We start from the raw sequence: 24,530 nt of genomic DNA on the forward strand, positions 1-24,530 counted from the left end.
GTCCTACTGTCTTTCATGAGTTGAAGAAAGTTTCATGAGGTTAAGCAAGTACTTAAATATTGTTCTGAGAAAAGATGCTTTTGAATTGACTGGAAAACAATATATTTTTCATACATGTAGTCTTCAGTTATTTGGTCTAATCCTAGTGTTTTGCGTAATTTTCTGTCATTAAAAGAGAATGCACAGGGTCCCACAGAAGTGGCTCTGTCCCCAGAGGACACAAGTTGTTAAGATCCTTCTCACAACCTTTCTCATCTTAGTTCAGTTTCAACATGATTTTTGTTGAAAATAAAGCAACATGGGTCTTACGCCCAGCAGGACCCAAGTCCTGAGTTGTCCTTATGGCCTTTCCAATTTCACATCACAGCAGCTCTCTGAGTCTTGTCTGAAAGTATGTTTCTTCTAACGGTAGAGCCATGGTTTAAGTGGACTCTTGCTCATTTGTATAAGCCTGGTGCTACAATTTCTTTTCCCTACAATTGCTCTCCCTACAGTTGTGCTGGTATGGCAGAGGTGGCAACATATACCCAGCAATAGAGAAAGTGAGAACCTCTAAAACTAGTTCTTCTCTTGCACTAAAGCTGAAATCTTGCCCTGCGAAGCTGCTGCCCCACAAGAAGTGAAATAGGAGAGGATGTGAAGTTAGGGTGAGAAAGATGGAAGGGTTGCAAACAGCTTAAGCTTAGATCAACTGGTAACCTCTCAAAGAGGCAGGACAGACAGATAATGTTTCCATATGGACTTGTGCACATCAAGTTTGTGTCGCAGCCTGGCCTTTACCACTCCCAACCTCCCTGATTCAGGAGAGGATGTTTGCATGTGCAGCTGCGTGTCTAGTGTCGCTGTGTGTTGCTTACTCAGCAACTGCAGCCCAGAAGGGACTGATACTGGCCATGGGTGACCAGCACAGTGGAGATGTGGGAGCAGGGACTGTTCACTGGTAATAACATCACCTCCTAATGGGAGATAAACAGCCAGGAGTTGATTTGAACAGTAAAGACAAATATTGTCCTGCGCTCTTGTAAGGAAGAACTGCATCTGTTTGCCAAGCTGTGCAGCACCAGGAGACAGAAACCTGCAGTGGGGAGGAGGAGGGGGTGGTGAAGGCTATGGGAAGGGATCTGTGAAAACCAACTGTTACTTTTGCAAACAGCAGTCAAGAAACTGGTTTCCTTTAATAGCCATAATTGTTGTTGCACTAGTTAGGTGAGAGCACGCACGTGGATGCTTGCTCATGCTCAACTCACACCTTGGCTTTGTGTGGAGACATGCCTGCCGAGCGTGGGGACATCGCGCTGTTGTGTGATTAGGTGCTGCCTTGAGCAGATGCCAAAGCAATGCTATTTTGAGATGTTCAGCAATTACAGTTCCACCAGCCAAAACCAGCTGAAGCACCCAAAGATGCGCTGGGTTTCTCAGCCTGCGGTTAGAGAGGCTGGCATTAGCCTGGGTTCAGGCACAGGCCAGTCTCCTTTGCAGGCTGTGCACAGTGTTTTCTCCCTGAGATGTGTGAGTTTCCAAGGATTTCACCAGCGCAATTGCAAGAGCTGGAGGTGAAGAAATTTCTCCCTGGGATCAAATTGATATACAGCCAATATGTGACCCTTGCTTAAACAGAATTTCCACTGAGGTCGTGCACAGAGGCACTGCAGTCCTGCAAAATCTTAAAGCCTGCAGGGTTTCTGTATTAAACTGCTCTGTTGAAAGCAATCTCTGATATTCTGTTACTCCAGCCAGTGCAGTAGGAAAGAGCAGGCTGCGATTCGAGAGCGGGGCTGTCTGTAAAAATGTTTACATACAGTAAAAGAACTGCTGTCAGTCAATCTAATCACTCATTGTGTTTTCATGCCAGCTTGCTAGTGAAAATATTTTGAGCTGTGTATTTGTTATGATGCCTTTGGGTATTATTTGCCGAATTTAAACTTGTTTTGTTGCAGAAAATAGGAGATTAGGTGAAAGAGCCATGTCCCTCAATCATTGCTCAGATGATACTCATGCTAATTTCAGTTTTTCAGACTGCTGTATTTAACGTATGGCTCCTGTGCTTAGACGCCAAAGCTGGAGCCAGAGCTGTGTAGATACGACCTAGTTTTTAGTCAGTAAAGTCACTCTTTATTTTTTGTTGAACAACAAAACAAGCTACTTCTGTTTTGACATAACGATTTGGAAATTTTACTCTTTGTTTATGACTACTGATGGGACAAAACTTTCAGAAGTATCAAAGTCTTGTTGGGAGCCATTAGGGCTCTTAAGGCACAAAGTGTCTTGGGAATTTTATTTGGTATTTTGCAGACAAATATTAACCGAGGTCTCTTCCCTGTGGTGTCCAAAGGCTCAATTCTGCCAAGCCAGGCAATTATGCTAGATGAGAGGAGAGGTTTGCAGGAACTCCTTTCCTCTCTGAAGCATTGAGGTTTGTTTTTTTTCGCACTGGTTTCACAGAAGATAAGGGGTCTAAGCAGCAAGCAGGATGCTGTCAAGCAAAGTCATGGTGCTGCATCAGTGTGAATGAAAGCAAAATTAGGGCTTTGCTGTCAGAGGGGATGAAACAACAGCAAGAATTTCCTGGCAGAGATCTCTTTGCCAGCTTCCTATTAGGTTTCATTCACTTAATGCATTTTGGTGCATACATTCAAATATTTCTCTGAGAAGTGAAGGGCTGTAATTCAGTCAGTCAAGTTGCACCTTAGTCTCTGTGCCTAGTCAGCAGAAAAAAATATAGGTCCTCTAAAGAGTAACTGAGGGGTTTAGTAAGACACTGAGCAGGGAAGCTGTCAAGAGCCAGGTAACAGGAGGTAACAGGAGGTGTACAGCAGAGAGGCTTAGCCTGGCTGAGTCTGTTGAATATCAAGATCATGGGTACACAGGAATTTTCTCTCACATTTCCTTAGTTTCTGCACTGATGTCCTATGTGCGCAGCGCCACTGCTTGCTGTACTGCAGAGTCCAGAGCCTGTGGAGAGCAGCCTGGCTTTGCTTCGCCCCCCTCCTCCCTGCTGCATTTCTGAATGTTTGACAGATCTGCCAGCCCCACACTTGGGGACTGTGATGTCTCTTTAGGTGACCCAGGGCCAGGGCTGAGGTACCTGACCATTACACATAGGTGGAAGAAAAAGCATTTGGATGGTGCCTCTAGTTTTCAGGGACATGTATAGGATAATGTCTCGCTCTTCCAGCCCTGGCCACAATATCTCTGCTGGGCTGCCTGCAACTGGGAGAGGTGGGACACATAAAGCCATGATGCCTCTGCTGCAGAAGGTTAACATTCTCTGCAGTGGAATACACTTCAGTATTTGGAGCTATAATAATAGATCCCACAGTCTGAGAGTCAGACTGTCTGGCAAATGCATTGATAACTTGACAGATCTATTGACTGGGGAAGATGATGAAGGAAGAAATGACTGCTCCTCACTGATCGTTTCAAAACCTTCAGTGATGCTAAAGAACATTTGTAAGTCACAGCAAGTTAAATATGCTACATGACCTAACCCCACTCTTGCTAATTAGTATTAGACAGATACTGGAGCATCTTTACATTGCTGCCTTCCTGTTTGCTCTGTAAAATCGTTCTAGTTTTGATGGATGATCTCTCTCAAGTTGTTTCATGAGCAAATACTTTGAAGCAGGTCCTAATCAAAGAGCTAAAGCAGGAGTTTCTACATCATCCAACATCTTTTTAAAGTTTAAATACATTAAGATCAAAGCAGTTTATCGCCTAATACACTGTCCAAGAAGGTATTCAAAACCTCAATCAAAATAAAGTTGAGGAATTCACTAGCTGTAAACTTCTGTCACTGTTTTATGTTGTCAGGTCATTTAATATTTCAGAGTTAATGTACTGAAAATGTCTAACTTGTAGCCTTCAGGCTGTTTTGTGGTTGCTGATGTTGCAATGAGAGATGGTACTTTTAAAGGAACAAGTTATGTTTATGTTGCTAAAGCTGGATTTTAAATAGTCACCTGTCCAATTCAGCAAAACTCTTGTAATTTCATTACTACCTCTGCTATAGTTCTAGTCTAATTCTGTACAAACTTTGTCCAGTAAAAAGATTGAGATGGTTTGTTTGACTTCAGGCACGTTCACTTGATGCCATTCCAGTAAAAGTAAAGTATCATTGGTAAAACTGGAATCTTAGAAGATAAATATTTGCATGTCTTTCAGAAAGAAGTGTCTCTTAGACTGTTTTTTTATCATCCCTGTCTGTAATTGTACAGTGGCTGTGTAAGAGTAACTTTAGTCACCAATGTGAAGCAACTGTTTTGGGGCAGAAACTGGAATTGTAAAACTACTAAAATTTGGGATGAAAGATAAAGTTCCAAACTCCAAACGAAGTTCTGAACTCTACTTGATACCTATTCTTTAGCTGAAATTTCATCTTTCAGTGTGCTCTGTAGCATCAGACAATTTTATAAGTGATAAAGTTACAGACAATATTTGTATTGGAAACCACAGAGAAATATCAATCCTAAAAGAAATTGATGGCAACACTTACACTGTAGGAGCAGTGTAGATGCCTCAAGCCCAAGCAGGAGTTACCCAGCTCAAGGATTGCTGCCAGTGCCCATCTGCATCTTCAACTTGCAGCAGACCCTGGTGGCAGGCAAATGGGAAAGGGCTGTCCCACGAGCAGCCGACTTCCATGTGCTCTGTCCTGCTACCACCTGGTGAAGACCAGGTCAGTGGAGGTGGGGACGGCAATCATTTCCCCACTGTTCAAACTCACCTCGGCCACTGTATACGTGCCTTGTATTTGCTGATGTCTGAAGTGCTGTTGCTACATTGAATATGCTGTTTTTTCTTGCAGCGCTGAAGCCTTTGTGGGTTGATTGCCAAGTTAATGATCTATACCTTAATGCTCCATTTAGGGCCCTCGTGTTTATCGCTCATGGCGCTGGGGAACACTGCGGCCGCTATGATGACTTGGCCCAGAGGCTGACAGGACTTAACTTGTTTGTTTTTGCCCATGACCATGGTGAGTAGCCCACAACAGTACTTGATTTACAGCAGCTCAGGACTTTACTGAAGTAAATGCCATTAAAGCTACTCAGCAGTGAGAGAAGAGTCAATCAATATTTACACGTTGACATAAATAAGAAAGGGATCATCTGTTGCTTTGTAAGGATCTGCATATTGAATCTGTGAAAAAATATACCTTTTTACCTTGAGTTTTCCTCATCCTGGTCCTTGACATTACTGCTGATGCTATATTAACCTCTCTGTAGGGAATTATTTCTTTTTCACCTACCTCTTGTGGTGTCAAGAGTCCACTGCGGAAGCAGTGGAGCCATTTGTGCTGAATTCATGGTCGATGTCATAAATGAGTCCAAAAGGGAGGCTGAAATGACAGCATAGCTTTCATATACAGCTGCACCCCTGGGACGTGGAGAGGCATGGAGTCATCACAGACCTGTCTTGGGACACATTTCTGCAGTCTAGCAGAGACACCAGAGCTGGCTGTGCATACCTCAGCTCTGCTGAGAAGGTAGCTTGAGTGTGTGCAGGGCTGCAGTAACACAGCACCTGCACCTCAGCCCTCAGCCAGAAGGTCTGGGCAATGCTGTGCTGTGCGGACTCACTGTCCCAGCCTCTTCTGTCTTGAAGATCTCTGCTCTGTGCTTCATCCTGTAATGTAGATGTGCTGGGTATCACCAGATATCCTGCAGCACATGGACTAGCACATCCTGATAACATAATTGAACCATCTATCCTGTTTTTTCAGCAGCCTCCTGTCACACCTGACTCTTGCAACTTCACGGCTTCCCTGTGCTTGGAAGTCTTTGCTTTGTTTTTATTGTTGCAGCTCACTACCTCCCTGCGAGAGTCACTCTAGGTATTAGCAAAATGAATCAATGAGATTAATGATGGCAATGGACAAAAGGCAAGGCCCAATTCTGAACTCACAGGTTGAAATGGGATGAATCTCAGGTCATGTAAATCTGATCTCCTGACAGATCATCCACTAACATTGGAAAGTATTGCATTGATGCAATACATTGGACACTACAGTGCAATATGCTGGAAACTATACTGCAATTTACTTGGTTGAAGCTGAGGCTCAGACCTGCCCCTAGATCTCTTCAAAGACAGAACTACTTAACTGGAGCTTGAAGATCCTGAATGCAGTTGAGGCATTGCACCATTTAGTCTGTGAGAGGGAGGGTAAAACCCCACTGAATCCAAATAACCAAGGCTTCCCCTCACACTTGCTCTCATGACTCCCTTTAAATCACAGCACAGACATGGTTGAAATGAAGCCCGTATTTTCCCTGAGAAAGCAAATACCTAGTCCTCAGGACAGCTTGCAAGGAAAATAAATAAAACCCCTGTGATTTTTCTGGACAGCAAATCATGTGCCATATTCAGGGCTGGCTCTACAAGGACAGTTGACCCACGCAGAGGTGTCGTTACTGACGACATCAGTCTCCCCCTAGATAGGCATGATATTTCTAAGTGTTGATTCATTCATTTCGATATACTTCCCAGTTGGACGTAGACTGGCAGGAATCTCCAGTAATCCCAGTAGAAAGTGTCTCCATTCCTCTATTTATCTGTGTGGCATAAAGTTCATGAGAAAGGCGATGGGACAGGCCACATGCTGTCCTTTCTGCAGCTGCTCTTAGTAAATCACAGACAATATTACAAAAAAAATTACTGAACCCCAAGACAAACCAGCTGTCTGTTGAGGTCCTGTGGGCCTGTGAGAGGCTGCGGTTGCTCACTGTGCCCGGTTAACGTTGTGACCTCGTTCCTCATTCCCGTAAAACTTGATAATGGTTTTCAGAAGCAGAGTTGAAATAACACTATTTGAAGAAACAAACTTAGTAGAAATGATAAAACATTGTATTTATCACATGGACTTGATATGGAGAAGGGCCTTTGGGGTAAAGGATCTTGTCAGGCAGTATTGTGAGACAGATACTTGCTTTCTTTTTCCTTGAATGTATTTTTCACTAGAGAAGCATAAATATTTTATGTTTTTTCTATAGACTGATGTTGCTGGATTAATTAGTTCACTTCAATTAGTACAAATCTGGTTGCTCAGGCAGGCTAACGACTTGATTTTCCCAGTCAAACCTACAGTTTTCTTTTAAATTCGGTTTGGTTTTCTTCATCAGCAATGGGGAGAGGGTAAAGAGGAACACAAAAGCAGAACAATGGAAACAGAGTCGTGTTACACAAAGAGCTAATTTGACTGAGCCTAGATTCACTGTAAGTTAGAAAGACAAGAAACATATTTTAGGCGCTGTAAAATAATTTTTGCACTTAAAGAGGTAAGCGTTGAGGCTAAACTTTGTTTGGTGGATTAGAGGTTACAGCCTGAGCTGGATGCCAGCAAGAGCTGAAGGACATAAACACCTCTATTGCCAAATTTGCTCAAATCAGACTAGGAAGTTTATAATTTTTCTCCACCATTTTATCTATTCTAAATCACTTCTACAGTGTGTTCCTCCTTTGCATCTCATCCTTTGGATATCTTTGGGTTATATTAATTAATTATTCAATTGTTTTAGCAAAATAATTGCTTTCTGTTCCCCACTGCTTATGCTGGCTCTTAGTCTTCTGAGCTTGGCATAGATTTTCTGACCTGGACATTTGTTCTGGTTCTGGCATTCTTGTGGATAAAATTCCCAATTTAGGCACATTACCCATGAGATTATTAATGCAGTTCCACAGCGTGGCTAGCATGATTTCCCAAATGAGTTGGGAAGTTACTAGGTCTGTAGCATGCGTGACTTGACTGATTTATGTTGTGTCTATCCTTCAGTCAAAAGAAGGAAAAATAATTTCCATTTATATTGCTGAGTCTGTAGGAGCTCACACAGTGGCTCTAAATCTTGCCGAAGGCTGCTCTGCACCACTGTTTCCTGTTACGCAAGGCTTCAGCAAAAGGATTGGCGCTTCACAGAGTAACGATATTCACCAAACTTCTGTCTTGGTGTTGCCTCACATAAAGTATCATGGGCTCACTTTTCTTAGTGTGTGAGGTTTTGTACCTTTACTCTTTGGGGTGTTTCATAGTAATCTCAAGACTGCTGGACCTCATAGATACATATTGAAAATATTCCATCATGATAGTGAAAATTTAACTCCAGAAGACCCCTTAATCCTACCTTACATCTGAAACTATTAAATTCCTTTATTTTATGTTAATCCCATGGAAGAGGAAAAGGGTATTTCTTTGTAATACAGTGGTTTTTCCTGTGGTCTTTTTTTAATAAGTAGGGGTTTTTTTAATAAGTAGGTAACTCTTCCCCATGATTTCTGGGTTTGCCTGGCATGCAGCTTCATGAAGGCAGAGTTAAGGCTGCTGGGATGACCTTGTTATGCATTTCTGCAAACTTTAGGTATTTTGAAATGAAATCTCGCTTTTTCAATTCCTTTTCTATATTACTATTATTTTTTTTTATGGCAACATTCTGATGATGGAAAAAAGATACAGACAAACATATTAGGTTATTTGCAATCAATTTAGGAAAGCCCTCTTAGAAGGAATACCCCTGGGAGATTCATCAAACTGGAATGGTATTGTAATTCTTCATTCAGGCACAGGCAAATTGCAGCTCCTTTAGTTATAATGCAGTATTTATAGGGATCTGTAAAACTGAGAGCCAAGGAAAATGAGAATAAAGGATAGAAAATGTGGCTTTGTTTTCTCGTACCAAGCATTTTCAGTTGGTAAAGCACATGATGTTCCAGCCATGCTCATCTCTCTTCCTATAACATCTCATTTGCTGAGATCTTATTCTCTATGGTTGCATTACATGGCCAGAGCCCAGAACAACCGCAATTTCACCTTCAAAAGTACATGTCAACTAATAGCAGTTACAAAAGCATTTCCAAGATGCGAGGGCCACAAAAATGTGTTTTACTTCTCACTTGCACTTTTTATCAGTGGGAGCACTGGCCCTCCTTTTCACTTAGACTTGCTGGTGCTTCTTGGGGGTAACATGGCTGGACGAAGCCCCTCCAACCTCCCTCTCTCTCCAGGTAGAATAAACCCTCTACCTGTCTTGGTATACAGAGACCTCTGGCTCGCTGACCCTCTTTGAAGCTGTTGAATTTCTCACTCTCGAATTATGCGTAACGTCAGATCAAAGCAGAGGGAAAGGTTGCAGCTCTAACAGCTTATTCATATTCCTTAGATGTTTCTAACCGAAGCTCAGCTTTCTTTTTGAGCCCCGCCGCTACTTCGTGTGTGGTGAGCATTTCTGATGGGTTAGCAGGTCCCTCTCAGACTCCTACTGCTGCTTGTGCTCCCCATTAATTTTCTCACTGTTTTCTCTATTTATCAAAGCACTTATTTCTAAACAGTAGGAAATAGCTGGAACAGAGATTTTTAAATGCATCAAATATTAGCTGGTTTTGGTTTGTGTTGCGTTTTTATTTTTTTCCAAGTGATTGCTATGTTGTTCTTGCAACTGTTAAAAGACCATTTTGTTGATGAGAACAGAAGGCTTTTATTTATTCATAGCACTGGGAAGGATTGATCTACACAGAAAGGTTAAAAAGGACTAAACATGGTCAAATTGGGAAGGGGAAGATGACTAAGAAGGATGTCAGCATTAATAAGAAAAAGAATTAGGGTAGCACTGAGAGTGAGAAGTGACAGCTCATGCACATCAGCGTGAGGGAATGTTCCTGGAGAGCAGCACTCCCCGATGATGTGATCAGGCAGGCTTCGGGTGATCTCCAGGGATGGAGATGGGAAAGCCTTGGCAAGCGTTCTACAGAGCTGCTTTCCTCACAGAGCAGCACAACTCTTCCTCGGTGACTGTCAGCAAGGCTGGGTGTGGGCCCGCTTACCCATAGCAATCTGTTCTCTTTCCGTCTCCTCCAACTGAGCCTGCCTCGCTGGAGCAGGAAAAGTTTAAACTGCTTTTCTACAGAGGCACAGGAAAGAATGGCACTCATCTGCATTTCCTTTGGCAGGAGGCTTAGAATGGGTTATGGGCATTTTTTTTTCCCCCAGAGAAGTGCTGCTGGCCTTCAGCATAGTGTGTGAACATTGCTGGGAAATAAAATCTTCCATATGCACTACTGGAAATAACCACAGGTATGGACACATTAGCCTTTGCAGGAGCGCAAAATGACTGTTCTCACCACGAATCCTGTTCTCGTTCGTGCCTCCCACAGCAGGGAGAACCTCACACAAAGCTGGAATTTGCTTGCACGTGAAGTTGTACTACCTGAACCACACCAGCAGCTGCTGGGTGCTGACGCCTGGACAGACGCTCTCCTTGGCTAGGAAAGAGAAAATAGCACTACCTGTGTACCTATATTAGTGCATCCTCTTTGGGGCTTTTTCTGAAGCAATGGAAGTTGTTTTTCCAGGATAAATTTATGGTGCTGCCCAGCCCTGTGCATAAGTACAGGTCCTGAGGCTACTGCACACTGTAGGCAGAGCTGCTGTGGCAGGCTGGCATGGCTGGCAGGCTGCGAGATCTGCCGTCATGCAAGACCAGGGTGTTTCCCAGATGCAAGTGTTGTGAGAAAGGATGGAAGGTGCTGTTACAGTTCACAGACCGGAGTGGTGACTGCAAAGGCAGGAGGATAGTTGGGGCCCAGCTCTCAGGTTGAGTTCCTCTCTCTCCCTGCATTTCCTCTGCATAAAACCCTGTTCTTCAAGAGTCAGGAAAAGTCCTTCTTTTAATATTTGTACTATTTATTTATTTAGTACCCTGTTCGTATCTGTCAGATGAGGACTGCTGTGGGGTCATTTGCCGCTGACGCTTTGTTGGAATTGCCAAGCAAGGAAGTTCTTCAGAGCTCCAGATTAAACTTTTCAAGTACATTCCCTATGGGAAAAGTAGCTCTTTCGTTCTTCAAATTATCTTGACTGGTCTGTCTTTCAGTCTCTTATGATAATTAATTTAGGGTGGAGAGAGAGCTGCTAAGGGGTGATTAATTTGTCCCACATTATTACGAGTGTATGGACATAAATCTTTGTGCATATAGCTCTGAAAACTGCAAGCTCGTGACAGAGCAAAACCAACGGGAATATAAGGGAACACTTAAATCGTTCTTTGACCCTTGATCCGTCTTAAGCGTCATATGGACCTGTGAGCCCTGTCTGGAATTCACCCATTCTCCCCTTTTAACCCGGGGGAAGATGGAGCTGTAAACACGGCTGCGATGTCAAGCGCAGGCAGGGATGTGTGCTGCCTGGCGTGTGGGCAGGGATGGAACCTGAGGGGGTGTACCACAGAAAAGTCATGCTGGCCTCTCCCACCTCTCATGTCCTCTCTTGCAAACATCTGCTATGGGTTTCTCTTGGCAGGGAGATCCCAGAGGAGGTGGCCCTTTGACCTGGCTGGCAAAGCCAGTGCTGTTTTATCCCTGTTTTGACTTGGTATTCAGTATGGTCCCAAACCAGCCTAGCTCTCCCTGGTCTTTCCTTCTCTAGATGTTGAATAAAGGTAGCCATCAGATTTATCTGCCTTCCAGGGCGGTGGTGAGGAATGCTTAGTATGTGTGGGGCACACAGAAGGTGAAACCACAGCACGTAATTACAGGGTGAGAGTTCAGATACTGCAGTACATATAATTCCTTAAGCAGTAAGAAAACTGTAAGAACCTGGAGCAAAGTCATCCTATAAAACAAATAACTAATTAGTAAACTTACTTCCACAACCCCTTTCTAACTCTGTTTCGGTTGAGGACATTCTCATGTAAAGTAGGGCTACAGTGTGCAGTTCTCCCATCACAGACATGAATTATGAACTTGAAGACCGAAAAGCAAGATGAACTCAGGATGAGCTGGGAGACCAGCCTGCCCACCAGCCAAAGTGAAAACAGTCACTTTTCACCTCCAGCTTTTCTGGAGTGATGGCTGGTCATGTAGCACTGGATCTCAGAGCATCTGTGACAGCTTACGTGGGAAAACAGGTCATTCGGTTTGAGCATCTTTGAAATTATAGGCAAAATCATTCTTACTGCTACCTTCCCCATACATTGGACAAGCTTTTGAACACAGTCTTTCAACAGGGTAGTGTATTTTCTCTTGCTTTCACCCAGATTGCTGTGTGGAGTGAGGCTCTGTTGGTGGCTGCAAGATTGAGCCTCCCAGAGGGGCCACAGCTCATGCAGGAAGAAGTAGGCTGGATACACCTCCTACGATACAGTGATGCTGAAATGTGCCTGTAATTGTAGCCCAAGGGGAGTATTCACTGGCACAATGGGCAATTTTAAGTACTTTGAGATGGGTTTTATTAAGTGGAGGTGTGCACACTATTATTGTTATTTTTGAGAAGCTCATTAAAGATTTCTGCAGCCCAGTCTTGCTCTCATGAAGTCATCTCAGCAGTGATTCTATCGCTTCAGCGCTTGCCCTTCATTCACACTGGGATCATACGGTCCTGAATCCCTGCCTGCACCACATGGCATCTTTCAGGGCAGTAAGCATCGTTTCCGCTTGAGCAGAGCAACTACACAGCAGCAAGAAAACCCAAGGTGAATCATGAGAGCAAATACCTACAGCGTCTCATGCGCTAGAGGAAGCCACAAGCTGGGACTTGGAAATGCAAGTGCGGCTCTTATTTTGTTTGTCTGGTGAAGGCAGATGAAACAACACTGTCGAGCCAGGAGGCAGCTAGACCACAGCAAGCTGAAAATAAAGAGACAGCAAGGCTACACACAGCTGATGTATCTGACAGGACATGCTAAGCTGCCATCGAGTGTTCTGCTTAAGACATTTGGGTTAGGAAAGGGTCAGGGAATACTCAGAGGAGTTTCCCCTTCACTCAGGGGATGAGACTTTCTTTGTTTCATGAACTTCCCAAGAATAATACTGATGCTGATGTAAGAATGCTGATGTAAGAATGAGGCAAACATGGTCTTGCACCTATCTTTAAGGCAAGAGGCTTCAGAAATTGTGAGGACCTTTAGCAGACACATAGAAGCAGAAGTATCTGAAGTTAAATACGTAGTGTTCTCTAATGTGTGCTATGAAAACGTGGAAAAACAAGCCTGGCATGCTTGTTTATCTCAGCATGCCTGTTTATCTCAGGTTTGGGCGGGGGGTTAAGTGATATATAATTGCGGTAAATCAGTGACATAATAGGCAGATAAGTTCTGTGCTATAACCATAACGCAGAGCCCGATGCAGGCATTGTTTGGGTGGGGAGAAGGTAATGCAGATGCTCCTTCATCACTGCCCCTGTACATGGACATCACTAGATGATCACATCCAACCACACTACAGATTGCAAAAGAATTGTTATGGTTTCCTCGGTTCCCCCAATTACTCTGCTCCTTCCAACTACTCAATCATTTCCTCATTGCTGTAGATCCACTCTGTAACAACAGATTATTGAATAAACAGTGAGGTATCATCCAGCCAGAATCTCTGGCTCAGGTGCTAGTTGAGCTGAACTTGCTCTTCACATGGCACAGGTGTGGTCTGAGCTCTGCAGGAAGCAGAGCTGGGACACTCTTTACTCCAGCATTGTCCTGTCCATGCTCTGGCATGAGCCAGTCTCTTTCCTTGCTTCATTAGATGATGAGAAGAAGGTGTTACAGGGTCACCTCCCCTGGCTTTGCTGCAAACCCACTTTATGAGGGAATCCCTTTCGGGGCACACTGGGATCTGAGGAGCTGGCTTTTTACCCTGAAAGAAATGGGCCGTGCGATCTGCCCTAGTTCCTCTAATTATTCACTGCTTACTAATGAGCAGAGGGAGAAATGTCAGTGGGTCATTCCATGAGATAGTACATCCTCTCAGCAGCTGCTTCTTGAACAAAGCCCCGCTGTTGGCTTTCACACAAGGAGGCGTGAGGCTGTAACAACGGGCCCCAGTGAGAGGGGACACAGCGGCGGAGGGAACAGAGTGCTCCCTTTTGAGCACAGCAACTTTGAGCGTGGAGCTGTTGGCACTAGCCACGTTCCAGACCGTGCTCCTCAACCTGTCACTGTTAACTGTGAACAGACAGACTGCGTGACAGAGGAAAGACATGTCATTCATTCAGGAAACTTAAAAGGCTTCCTTCCTCCCATGAGGGTTGAGTCCTTCTGGCTTCTCTTCCATGAATCTGCCTCTCAGATGAGAGATACCCTCCGGGATAAAGAGAAGTGAGCAACTAAACTTGTGTGTAGTATCAATAATGTTGGGATGAAGCAACAGGAATTTTGCACAAGTGGCCCTGATAATCAGGAATAAAACAGCCTTTGTTTGAACAAAGGGTTCACTTTGGTGAGTAAGAGAAACTAAAGAGGAAATAGCCTTGACTGAACTAAGCTCATTTCATTTTACAACCTGTCATTTTGCTTCTATTGTCTCAACAATTCAGGCAATTGTCATCTCTACTCAGTCTTTGCATATATAAATTAACCTCCACATCAAGGGTCAAATTCTGCTTTCGTAACTGCTCAGGTAAATCCAGGATACCTCTGTCACCATGTCAGAAAGCAGGTTCAGGCACATAACTTGTAATTGCATTTCCCATTAGTGATGGAGTGTTGGCTTTCCTTGCTGTAGGCACATGTCAGCAAGCAAGGTAATTGAGGGTGGGAGGACAAGGGTCAGACGGTTATTGAAGAGCTAAGGCTGAGAGAACAGATCATTTCATGTTGCTAGCTATGTCTGTCCTCTGGGGCTACTGGACAGATAGAAAGTTTGCTTCAAACTTTGTCCCAGGGGTAATTTCCTTTACTGACTTCCGTGGCAGGGCATTAGTTCATATCAGCAAGGACTCTGGCCTGAAGATGTGTCAGAGGAATTTGCATTCTTTAAGGAAAAAATAATAAATAGATGTTACATACTATCAGTGGACCTTTTACATTAATGGTGTGGATGATGGGACGGAGAGCACTTTCAGCCAGTTCACAGGGGTACCAAATTGTAGAAAGTGAACGTATGTTAGAAGGCTGCTATTCACAGGGAGCTTGACAGGCTGAAGAAATGGACTGCCAGGGACCTCATGAAGTTTCAGAGGTAGTTGTGGAACTCTGCATCTGGGGTGGAACAACTCCATTCAGCATTAAAGGCCACAGAACGAATAGAAAGCCTTGCAGAAAAGGACCTGGGGATTCTTGCAGACAAGTTGAACATGGGTCAACAGTGTGACCTTGTGGTGAAGAAGGCCACCACATACTGAGCTGTATTGGAAAGATTATAGCCAGCAACTCGAGAGAAGTGGTTATTCTCTTCCGTTCAACATTTTTGAGACCATATCTGAAGTTCTGGGTCCAGTTTGCTTCCCAGTAAAAGGAAAATGTTGTCATAATGGAGCAAGGCCAGAGGAGGGCTGTCAAAACAGTTTGGGTACTGGAGAACAAGATGTACAAAGAGATAAAACTGGGTTTATTTAGTCTTAGAAGAGAAGACTAAGAGGGGATCTTATTGCGTAAACAAGTCCCCAGTGGGTGAGTGTGGAGACAGCAGAGCCAGACTCTTCTTGGAGGTGCACAGTGACTGGATGAGAGAGAACTGACACAAGTCACAGCATGAGAAGTCCCAGTTATGTACAAGGAAAAATGTTGTACACCATGAGGACAGTAAAATGCTGGAGCAGGATTTGGAAAGATGGGGAAATCTCTAGCCTTGGAGATATTTGAAGCTCAACCTGACAAAGCCCTGAGCAACCTGGTTGAATAGGAAACACTCTGAGTAAGGGCATAAACTAGATAAACTTCCTATCTCCATATGACCCTTCCAGTTACTCTTTATGCACTGAAGAGCATCCTAACTGCTAACGTTTAGGATGTTTTTTCCAAAGTGAAAGCACAGAGGGTTTTGAAACGGGTGAAAAAAATGACCCTCTTAAAAGCAGATATTATTGGTATCTACAATCAGCATCTTCATGATGAGAAAAAGGAAGCATGTTTATTTTCACCTTTACAGGGACAACTTTCCCATAGCAACAGCATTTCATTAATGTGGCTAGCTTTGTCTAATTTGGAGGAGGTTGTTTCAGAAGCTAATTACTGATGATTCCTCACCTATAAATGCATCTTCATACAGATGTGGAGTTTGTCATCTTATTGATTTACAAATTACCATTCCAAGTTACTGAACACCATTTGAAAAGTACAGAAGAAAATATATGCTGTGTATATAACTTTTGGATTAAAACATAGTCTAATTTCCTTCAGTACTGAAGTTCTGTAAGTTCCTTCAGTACCTTTCACAGGAGTCGAAGGATCACAGTCTATCTCAGGTTAGCATGTAGTTCAAGAGTGTGGTACTCAAAGTTCTTATTTGCACCAAACAAAGGCAAAGGACAGGCAGCTTTACAAACAGAAGTAAAACATATAACTAGTCAATAAATGGCCTCTACCTGACATTTCATCTTCATTTTTAATGCACTGTGTGCCCTGCCTACGTTGTAAACTACTGAATAAAATTGCTCTTGCTGAACTGAGCAGCTATGGTATCAGGGGAAATTATTCACAAAAGCAAAAAAAACTTTTCAAAACTTGGAATGAGAGAATTTTCCTTATAACATAAGTAGTGGTCTGAAGTCACGGAACAGTTTTGGTTGGAAGGGACCTCCAAGACCTTCTAATGCCAACAAAGGCTCCCGTAAGCTGCACGTGTGTTTTAATCAAAACTGTGGCAGCCTCATTCTGTTTTTCACCACAAGTTGCTATTAACAGATTCCCTGGACCTGCCCCAGGCAAACCTATGATACCATGTTTGCAAAATGCCCTGAGCTGGTACAGGGTCTAAGCCAACAACAGGCTCCTGGTGGGTGGGCATCAGCTCCTCCACTGAGCTTCACAGTCCTTTCACAGCCCAGGCTCTTAGACCAGGCTGAGAGTTGGGGCCAGGGTTAGGTGTGCCAGAATAAAGAGGCAGAAGCAGGCTGTATACTGGTTTTTAGTTCTAATGTTCCTTGGTTGGTTGTTTATTTGCTTATTCATGACGTATGGCATGTTGTTACAGAGCTGGTATGCCTGATACAAACTGGTGGATTTCCTCCATAACTAACTAGCCCTGTTGATTTTCCTAGGAGTAGCTCTATTTTGTTACAGATCATGAACCCTTTTAAGGGACTGTCTCACAAGTCCTAAAACTAATAGACATCTTTTTACAAAAGATGTAGAATTTTTTAACATACAAAATGTTCTCAAGCAGCTACTGTAGACAAGACATGGAATGTTGCAGCAACAAACCCCAGAAGCAAAATAGATAATGAATGAGGGGAAAAATCATCCTTTTTCAATCCACATGTTCAGATTATTCTCTTTAATCAGTCTGAGCATTGCAGAGAAACATATTTGGTTACAGTGCCTGGTGTTTTCAGTTAATCATGTTCTTCCTATTTGCATTCATTTTGAATGTGAAACAGAACATGTATTTGTTTATTAAAACATGCTCTTATTAGCAGCATAGGCAGGAAGACACTCCCGGGGTTATCTAGGCTTTTGTTCCTGCAAATGACATCCCTCTTTTTCACAAATGGTGAAAGCTCAGTTTTTAACTGAGTTGCTAGCAAACACTGTTCCAGCTGAGCAGGCTCTTTCAGGCTCTTGCTCCTCTAATGCAGAAGCTTCATAGTTCCCATCCCAGTGTATTCCTGCCCACTTTACGGCTGTACGTGTCAGCGCCAATGTCTTCCTCTTCTCCATCTATTAGTCATCCTCAAAACGTTAAGAGCATTTCTCCGTGGGTCTCACACATTGTCTGCGGAGCCTGACAGTGCGCTAACATGAGCTGACGTCTCCCACTTGTGTAGCACATAACCTTTGGACCTTTCTTGCTTCTGCCTCTCCTTCCCCCTTTGAGGCACTGGTCTGATCCCGTACGTGCCAGACGCCCTCAGCTTCGCCTCTTGTTCCTTCAGGCATGGTGCCAGCATGCACACACCCAGCTCAGCACTGCAGCTTCTTTTTAATTTCAGAATGCCTTTAATTTAAAATCGTGTTTGCAATGCAATTCTTATGGGGTTTGGTGGTTTATTTCTTAATTGCTTGAGTTCTATGCCTCTACACACAGAATACATGCCTGTACCCTCTGAAGGCTCAATCTCACTAACTTCAGTGGGGCCAGGATTTGACTCATGGGTTTTAAGGTTGTTTTTTCTATTTTAGTAAGAAGCTAACATGTCTTGGGCTACTATTTTAGAGAAAAGATCATTTTAGTTCATAAAAGGGTGTACAGGGAACTATGAGAATCATGGTGATTTGGGAAAATGCTTTCAGAATTTTTTTTAAAAAATAATCTTCATAATTAAAAGCCTCTGGCAATGAGATCCTCTTAATTTCCAAGTCCATTAGTAAAGCAGAACATCTGGTTCACCCTGCAACCAAGATGAGATGTTTCCAGCATCACAGTAACATGCCTTTCAGCCTGGAGCATCTTCTTTACAATAACAAAATGACAATAGCAAGAAATCTCACAAAACCTAAGGCCTTCTAGAAGCAGCCTTACCTGGAGGTGTGTGTGGAGCCCACTTTGAAGTCTTCTGCGCATCCTGGTGGTTTGGAAGCCAGTTGCAGTGAGGGACGTTTCAATTTCATAAGGCACTAAAACAGCAAATAAAAATTCATCAGCATATTTCTGTAAGCAACAGCCAGTCCTCAGATGACAGGATACCTTGGTGTGGCAACATTTTAGTGACCTGAACTAGAAAAGCTCTTTTGCTTGGTGTCCCAAAGACTTTCCTGGATTTCACACAGCTTTAGGTCTGGCCTATGGTCTGTTGCATTTCAACAAAGCAGCAGTTTTAGTAGCCATAGTACCTCTTGCAGGTAGTCCTTCCCGTTAATTATATGATCAGTCCTGTGGGATTCAGATCAGGATGTGGCTCATTCTGTACTGCAATAGTAGACAATGCAGGAAAGTGTTTGGAAACTCCCACTCTGTTCTGCTACAAGTTTCTTGGGGATCTCAGGAAAAAAAAATTCACCTCACTTATCTCAGGTTACTCATGACAAAACCCAAACGTGATACCAACCCAGTTCCAGAGAGCTTGCAGACAAAAATCCCTGAGCTCCAAGAATGCTGAACTGTTTCTGTGAATCACCACTCTTCACAGTCTGATGGGGGGAAGATTCATCTAGTGAAGGAGGCAGCTTGGAATAAAATATCTCACCGATATTTAAAGGAATGAGGCAGAAAAATGAGAAAGGTTGAATTGCAACTGGATAGTGTTTTGTCATGTCCAGATGCTAAGCATTTGCTTTTGGAACTGCTAAGGAATAGGGTTGTGGATGGAAAACAATCAATCATAATTACATGCCAATTGACTCGTTTGGTAGTTACGTGTCCTTTGACTGAATTTATATGCAATATTGCACCTGGAAGCTTGACCACAAACAATGCAGAAGTTGTTCTGAACCAGCTAAGCCTATGCTTTACTCCACCTACGCCCAGTATTGCCCCATTGTCAAGGGTTATGGAATAACTACAAGGTGAGATTCCCAAGAGGATCAGCACTGATCCCCTCACTCCGGGGTTAACTTCTCTTGCAAATTCAGTTCATCAGGAAAGCTGTCATACCCATAGCATCTTTAATGCTGGGATTTATTCAGGGCTTGGCAGTACTCTCCAATTTGAGAATGCTTGTTTAGCTTCAAAAATAAAAAAGTGCTGAATTGTAGATGGTACAAAGACTAATGCTCTCAATCCAGATCCCTTAAAATTGACGTTCTCCACACTGCACTTGTTTTCTGGTTCTGAATTTACCAAAGACAAAGTGTGCTGGGAGACCCTGGCAGTTTGTCCATTCCTAAGGAGCAGCAGCCTGATCCATAGTGGTGCCAAGTTCATGATCAGTTCAGCAGAGGGCTGGGGGAAGGGAGAGGAGGCTGAGGGCTTTTTGTAACTGAGACTGCTCAAACAGCCTACCGTTCTGATCACAGTCCAGCGCCTTCTCATGAACCTTGCACCTATACCACCCAGATTTTGAAGAGAGCTTTCTCAGAGCTGCCAATACGCCCTTGCTGCTGATTGCAAAGTAGCTTGTGTAGCCCCAAAGCAACATACAGATCCGTAACCTTGAGCAGCTCGACACTTGTACCTGTGTGTTGCTCACTGAAGTGCAGACCTGCCAGCTCATATTCATTGCCTACTGTCAACCAGCCACAGTTTGACATGAGTAATAGAGAACAGAAAACAATAACGTGCCTGTTTGATCATGGCTTGTTTGGTAAACTTGTATCTAGTGAGGATTTCAGAGTTGCAGGGAGAAGAGTTGCAAGGGAAAGACATCTGAAACAGTAACAACGAAATCAATGTCTACCAAGAAAGGACAATAGCTATGCTGCAAGGTGAATTTAGTAGAACTATTTTCTGCCACACTACTTTCCTCGTGACTTTTCCTGTCCATCATCTAAGTAGCACCCAGACACAAGCCAACTGCAGCTGTGGGACTCTTTTCTGGCACACTAGGCAGGGTTGTCCCCCCCAGGAATGCTCCCTGTCAGACCTGCTTAATTGGAATGCTTTTTTCTGAATTGTGCTGCTCCCAGTCAGGTCTGGTAGGGTTTAAGTGAGCTATAGCTTTGTGCGGATGTACCTTACTAAAAAACAAACAAAAAAAACCCAAACAAAAAAGCCTACATTTATTTCAAATAATCCACCTGCTGTTCACCCATTGAGCTTGTGCAAAGTGGGTATAAAGAGCTCTGAAAGAGTGGTGTTTCCTTTATGCCTTGTCTGGAATGGGGACAAATCCAATTTAATGAGGGTGGCATTGCCATGTGGCAATGCAAAGGAGCAAAGCAAAAAGGAAAAAAAAATCTCTAACTCTGTGAGAAAGCTCCCTTTGGACAGGTTGATTGAGAACTGGAACTACAGCCTGTGGGGAGAACTGACCCTGAATGCAGGAGTTTGGGAGCTTTGGGGTTTTAATGACCTTTTTGCAGATTAATTGGTAAAACACCTTGCCAGGATCTTAGAACATGATTCCCACTTTCCCAAAACATTATTATTAATTTGCCAGTTGCTGAAACAATTATATAACTAAAAAAAAAATAAATCTGTGCCAAGATTGCTTTGGAATAGAGAAATGCAGCATTCCAGTGCCAAGAATCTCACAGACTAAACAGAACCCACTGGGAGCCCTTCTCTAGATGAGAACTCGTGTTTATTTTAACATGTAAATAAAATGGGTGAAAAAAATGTCTTTTAAATTCTTTTTTTTTGTTTGTTTTGTTATTGATGTGGGTTCCCAATGGGTGGTCTGCATGGAGGGGAACCTTCTGAAGACAGCTTGAAAGGGAAGTTGCAGCTGTCCCCCAAGACATTCACCAACAGCATGGAGGGAGTTCTTACATGATGCTGCTTTCATCTTCCTTTACTCCTTGATGCTTAATCTACTGCTAGCAGGGAAGAATTAGGACTGTCTTCCCTGAAATTAATTGATTTGATTGTTTTCTTAAGCATAAAAGTATTCAAGGCACACGTATGGATTTTGCAGTGTAACTAGCTCACTTGATGCTGCTGCAGTGTGCTGGACAAGGCTCCCTGCGCAGAGATCAAGAGGTGGGTCATTAACTTGCAGCGTTCTTTGGAGGGGAACAATCAGGCGGGTTGTGCAAACTCTCAGGCAGGGCAAATGAAACCGTCTTTAGGCAAATAGAAGAGCAAGAAATGAATGGCCTTTGTTAAGGAAAAAATGGAAATGTTTTCTAGTTAAACAAGCTGTCATTTAGGACTTAAGAGCATGTGCGTGTTAGAGAGCCAACCCACATGCCAGCCGTGCTTTGGAATAAATGGGCAGGAGAGGGGAGTGTGCAGTTCCACTCCAGTGCTGGCTTTTTCATTGAAAACCCTGACATTTTGAATTGGCGCCCCAGCTATTTTAAAGCTGTAACTTGGATAGGAAAGTTAGTGCATATAGACTTTCATCCTTGTTTTCATCTAGGAAAAAAATAAAATTTGTACCCTTTTGGGGGTTTTGTGATACTAAAACAAAAGAAGAAAGTTATATAAAAGTTTTTAAAGCTAAAGGAAAATAGCAGGGAGAATGTCCTTGGGTGCTCTTCTCTTCCAGTGAATGTGAAACTCTAGCTATTAGTGGTATCTTAAGTCATATGTGGAGAGTAGAATAGAGGCCCTTCTCTGTCCTTAAAAGATCAGTAGCATATATGTCAAGCGAACTAGCGAGGCCCTGGATTAACTCCAACAAAGTCCATGCAATTTTTTCTGCATTATCTGAGCAATGATACTGGCTCTGTCATGCCAGAATAAGTCTTTGAAAACTAGCTCTCATGTTAAATAAAAGTTATCTGCTCCTGGCAGAAGAGTACAAAATCTCAGCACATCTCTGAAAGAAAACAGTTAAAAATTATTATAGGGTCTTAAATAACATCACTTAATGCCAGATTATGAGACTCCTCAGAGGCACCGTAAATTGTGCCTCATTGATTATATCTCTTACATTTATATTGTGATTTCCATCCCACAGGAAGAGATATTTGAAAGGTGTCAAAGTTAAAGTTTAGTGGCCAGTCCAGCCTTAGACAGATGCTCTCTGTGATTCCCTTCCAGGGGAGCATAACACAGGGACCAGGCAGAAATGCTTTGAGATTGAAGAAGCCTTGAATCGGTATAATGAAAAAGAAAATAACACTTAGAATAACAATGGAGATGTTGAACCATGTATAGGCATTATACAAGCATATAAATATTTTCAAAAATACAAGAGAACACGTTAATAAAGAACCCCTACCTTCTGGATGACAACTATGTCCCAAGCAGGAAAAAAAGTTCCAGACTGGACTTGGCAGCGGATGGGAGCACCCCAGCCTAGAGTCCTGATTATAGCCCAAAAAAACAAAAAAGGAGCTGTGCTGCTCCCACTGGGGAGGCAGAGGCAAGACAACCTCTCTCGATGAACAGAGCTCCTCTGCAGCACGAAAGCAGGAAGCAGGAACAGCAGCAGCCCAGGGAGAGAAGCCAAGAGCAACCCCCCCAGCCCAGCAGGCACTAAAGACCTCAGGTGCCTTCTCAGGGCCCTTTTATACTGAGCACATGGGAAGGGACGCTGTGATTGGTCCATTGGAGTCACCTTCACCATCCTCTCCTCCCCATGGGCACAGCTGCCCCCCTGCCCCACTGGGATTGCCCCCAGAGAGCTTTTATCCTGGGGCTCCCAAACCAAGACAAAGGGAATCATTTCACCCATCATCAGAAGAAACTTCTTTGCAGAGGAACTCAGCAGTTGCTCAGTCATCTACACTGGCTTTGTGCAGCGTTATCAAATCATTCATCCCCATAGCTTGGTAGAGAAGAGCATTCCTTTCAGCTGGCTTTTGCTTTCATGTTCTTGAGGGCTGGCCTGAAAGGTGGCACTGCAGAAAGGGCTGAGGAAGAAAGTGGAATACTGTTGTGTGTGAGCATTGTGGCAAAGGAACTGGGCTCCATATTCCTCCTTCATGAGCCTTGGCTTCCACCAGCCATACCACAGCAGCCTCCTGATTATGTGATAGGAAGGACAAAGCTACCCTACTCCAGGCAGCGTGGGAAGTGGCCATGGTATGTGCAGGTTTTCATACTGCGTGCTGTCTTGCCCCCTTTCATTACATGATGTCCCTGGAGACACTTAAATTTCTCATCTGGTCACAGTGACTGCTGTTTGTAAATGCAGCCCATGAAGAGCTCATTATTTTGCCACACAAACACTCAGATGTTTTTTTTCAGACTGTATTCATGAGCAGCATGATGTTCCAGGAAGACTTTTAAGGAACTGCGATTCAGAGCCAAATTCAGCAACAGCATAAGAAATGGGCAAGTCTTCTAAAGCCAAAAGCCCCATGTTTGTATCCATTAGAGAAGAATTGGCTCTTAACATTGACAGAAACAGTTTGCCTTGTCGAACAGAATTAACGATTGCTCTGATATGTACCAGGTCATTTTGTTTGTCATCTCTGGAGTACAGAAAAGATTTTAAATGGCTTCAGTGAGATGACTAGTTCTCGGCTTCCCAGCAATAAGGCACAAATAATTTTAGTATAGAAAATTGCCTGTTTCTTTTTCTTTTTTTTCCCTAACCAAGACAACAAACAATATAACTCTGTGTGTGCACTATTCTAAAAATATCTCAGCTCTGCAAATGTGTCTCTGCTGTGGGAGGAGAAAGCTTTCAGTTTGCTGCACTCTTTGTGTGAGGCAAGTGTATAAAAACTATCCAGCAAATGCTGAAAGAAAAATTATTTTCCTAACCTTTAGAAGGAAGAGGGAAGCTGACAGACTTGTGCATTCAGAGTAAGACTCCCTTTTGGTAAGAGAGAGAGGCAGAATCTAACTGTAATTCATAGTTAGGTGCTCCATACGTAAAACACCAAAGGTGGAGAGAGACTTCCTCTGGGTACCACACGTAGTGCCATGGGAAAACCAGTGTCATGGAAACACCAGTGTACTCACTGTAGCTATACCAGTGGTATGAAAGAAGGGATGCTGAGAACTACCCACATCAAAAGTTACTAAGGACAAGCATGAGCTGAGATATATTTCAGATTCTGGAGGAACATAAAGATGGAAGCAGTGGTGAGAGGGAACCCTCTGCTTTTAGTTCCTCGTGCTTCCTCTCTGATGTGGAAAAGCCTTGTACCATAGGCTTGTATCAGATATTCAACTTAAAGCTT

At 43.3% G+C, this 24,530-nt stretch overlaps 1 protein-coding gene across 1 annotated transcript in view; it reads left to right on the forward strand.

The window, feature by feature from the left end:
• The window catches only part of MGLL (monoglyceride lipase), a 62,218-nt gene that overhangs the window by 18,057 nt on the left and 19,631 nt on the right, over positions 1 to 24,530 (forward strand). The window contains exon 3 of the mRNA XM_009872633.1: positions 4,866 to 4,972. Coding sequence (XP_009870935.1) covers positions 4,866 to 4,972 — 107 coding nt within the window. The remainder of the gene's footprint in view (positions 1 to 4,865; positions 4,973 to 24,530) is intronic.

The sequence above is a fragment of the Apaloderma vittatum genome, unplaced genomic scaffold (assembly GCF_000703405.1).
Source record: "Apaloderma vittatum isolate BGI_N311 unplaced genomic scaffold, ASM70340v1 scaffold17417, whole genome shotgun sequence".
NCBI classification, from domain to species: domain Eukaryota; kingdom Metazoa; phylum Chordata; class Aves; order Trogoniformes; family Trogonidae; genus Apaloderma; species Apaloderma vittatum.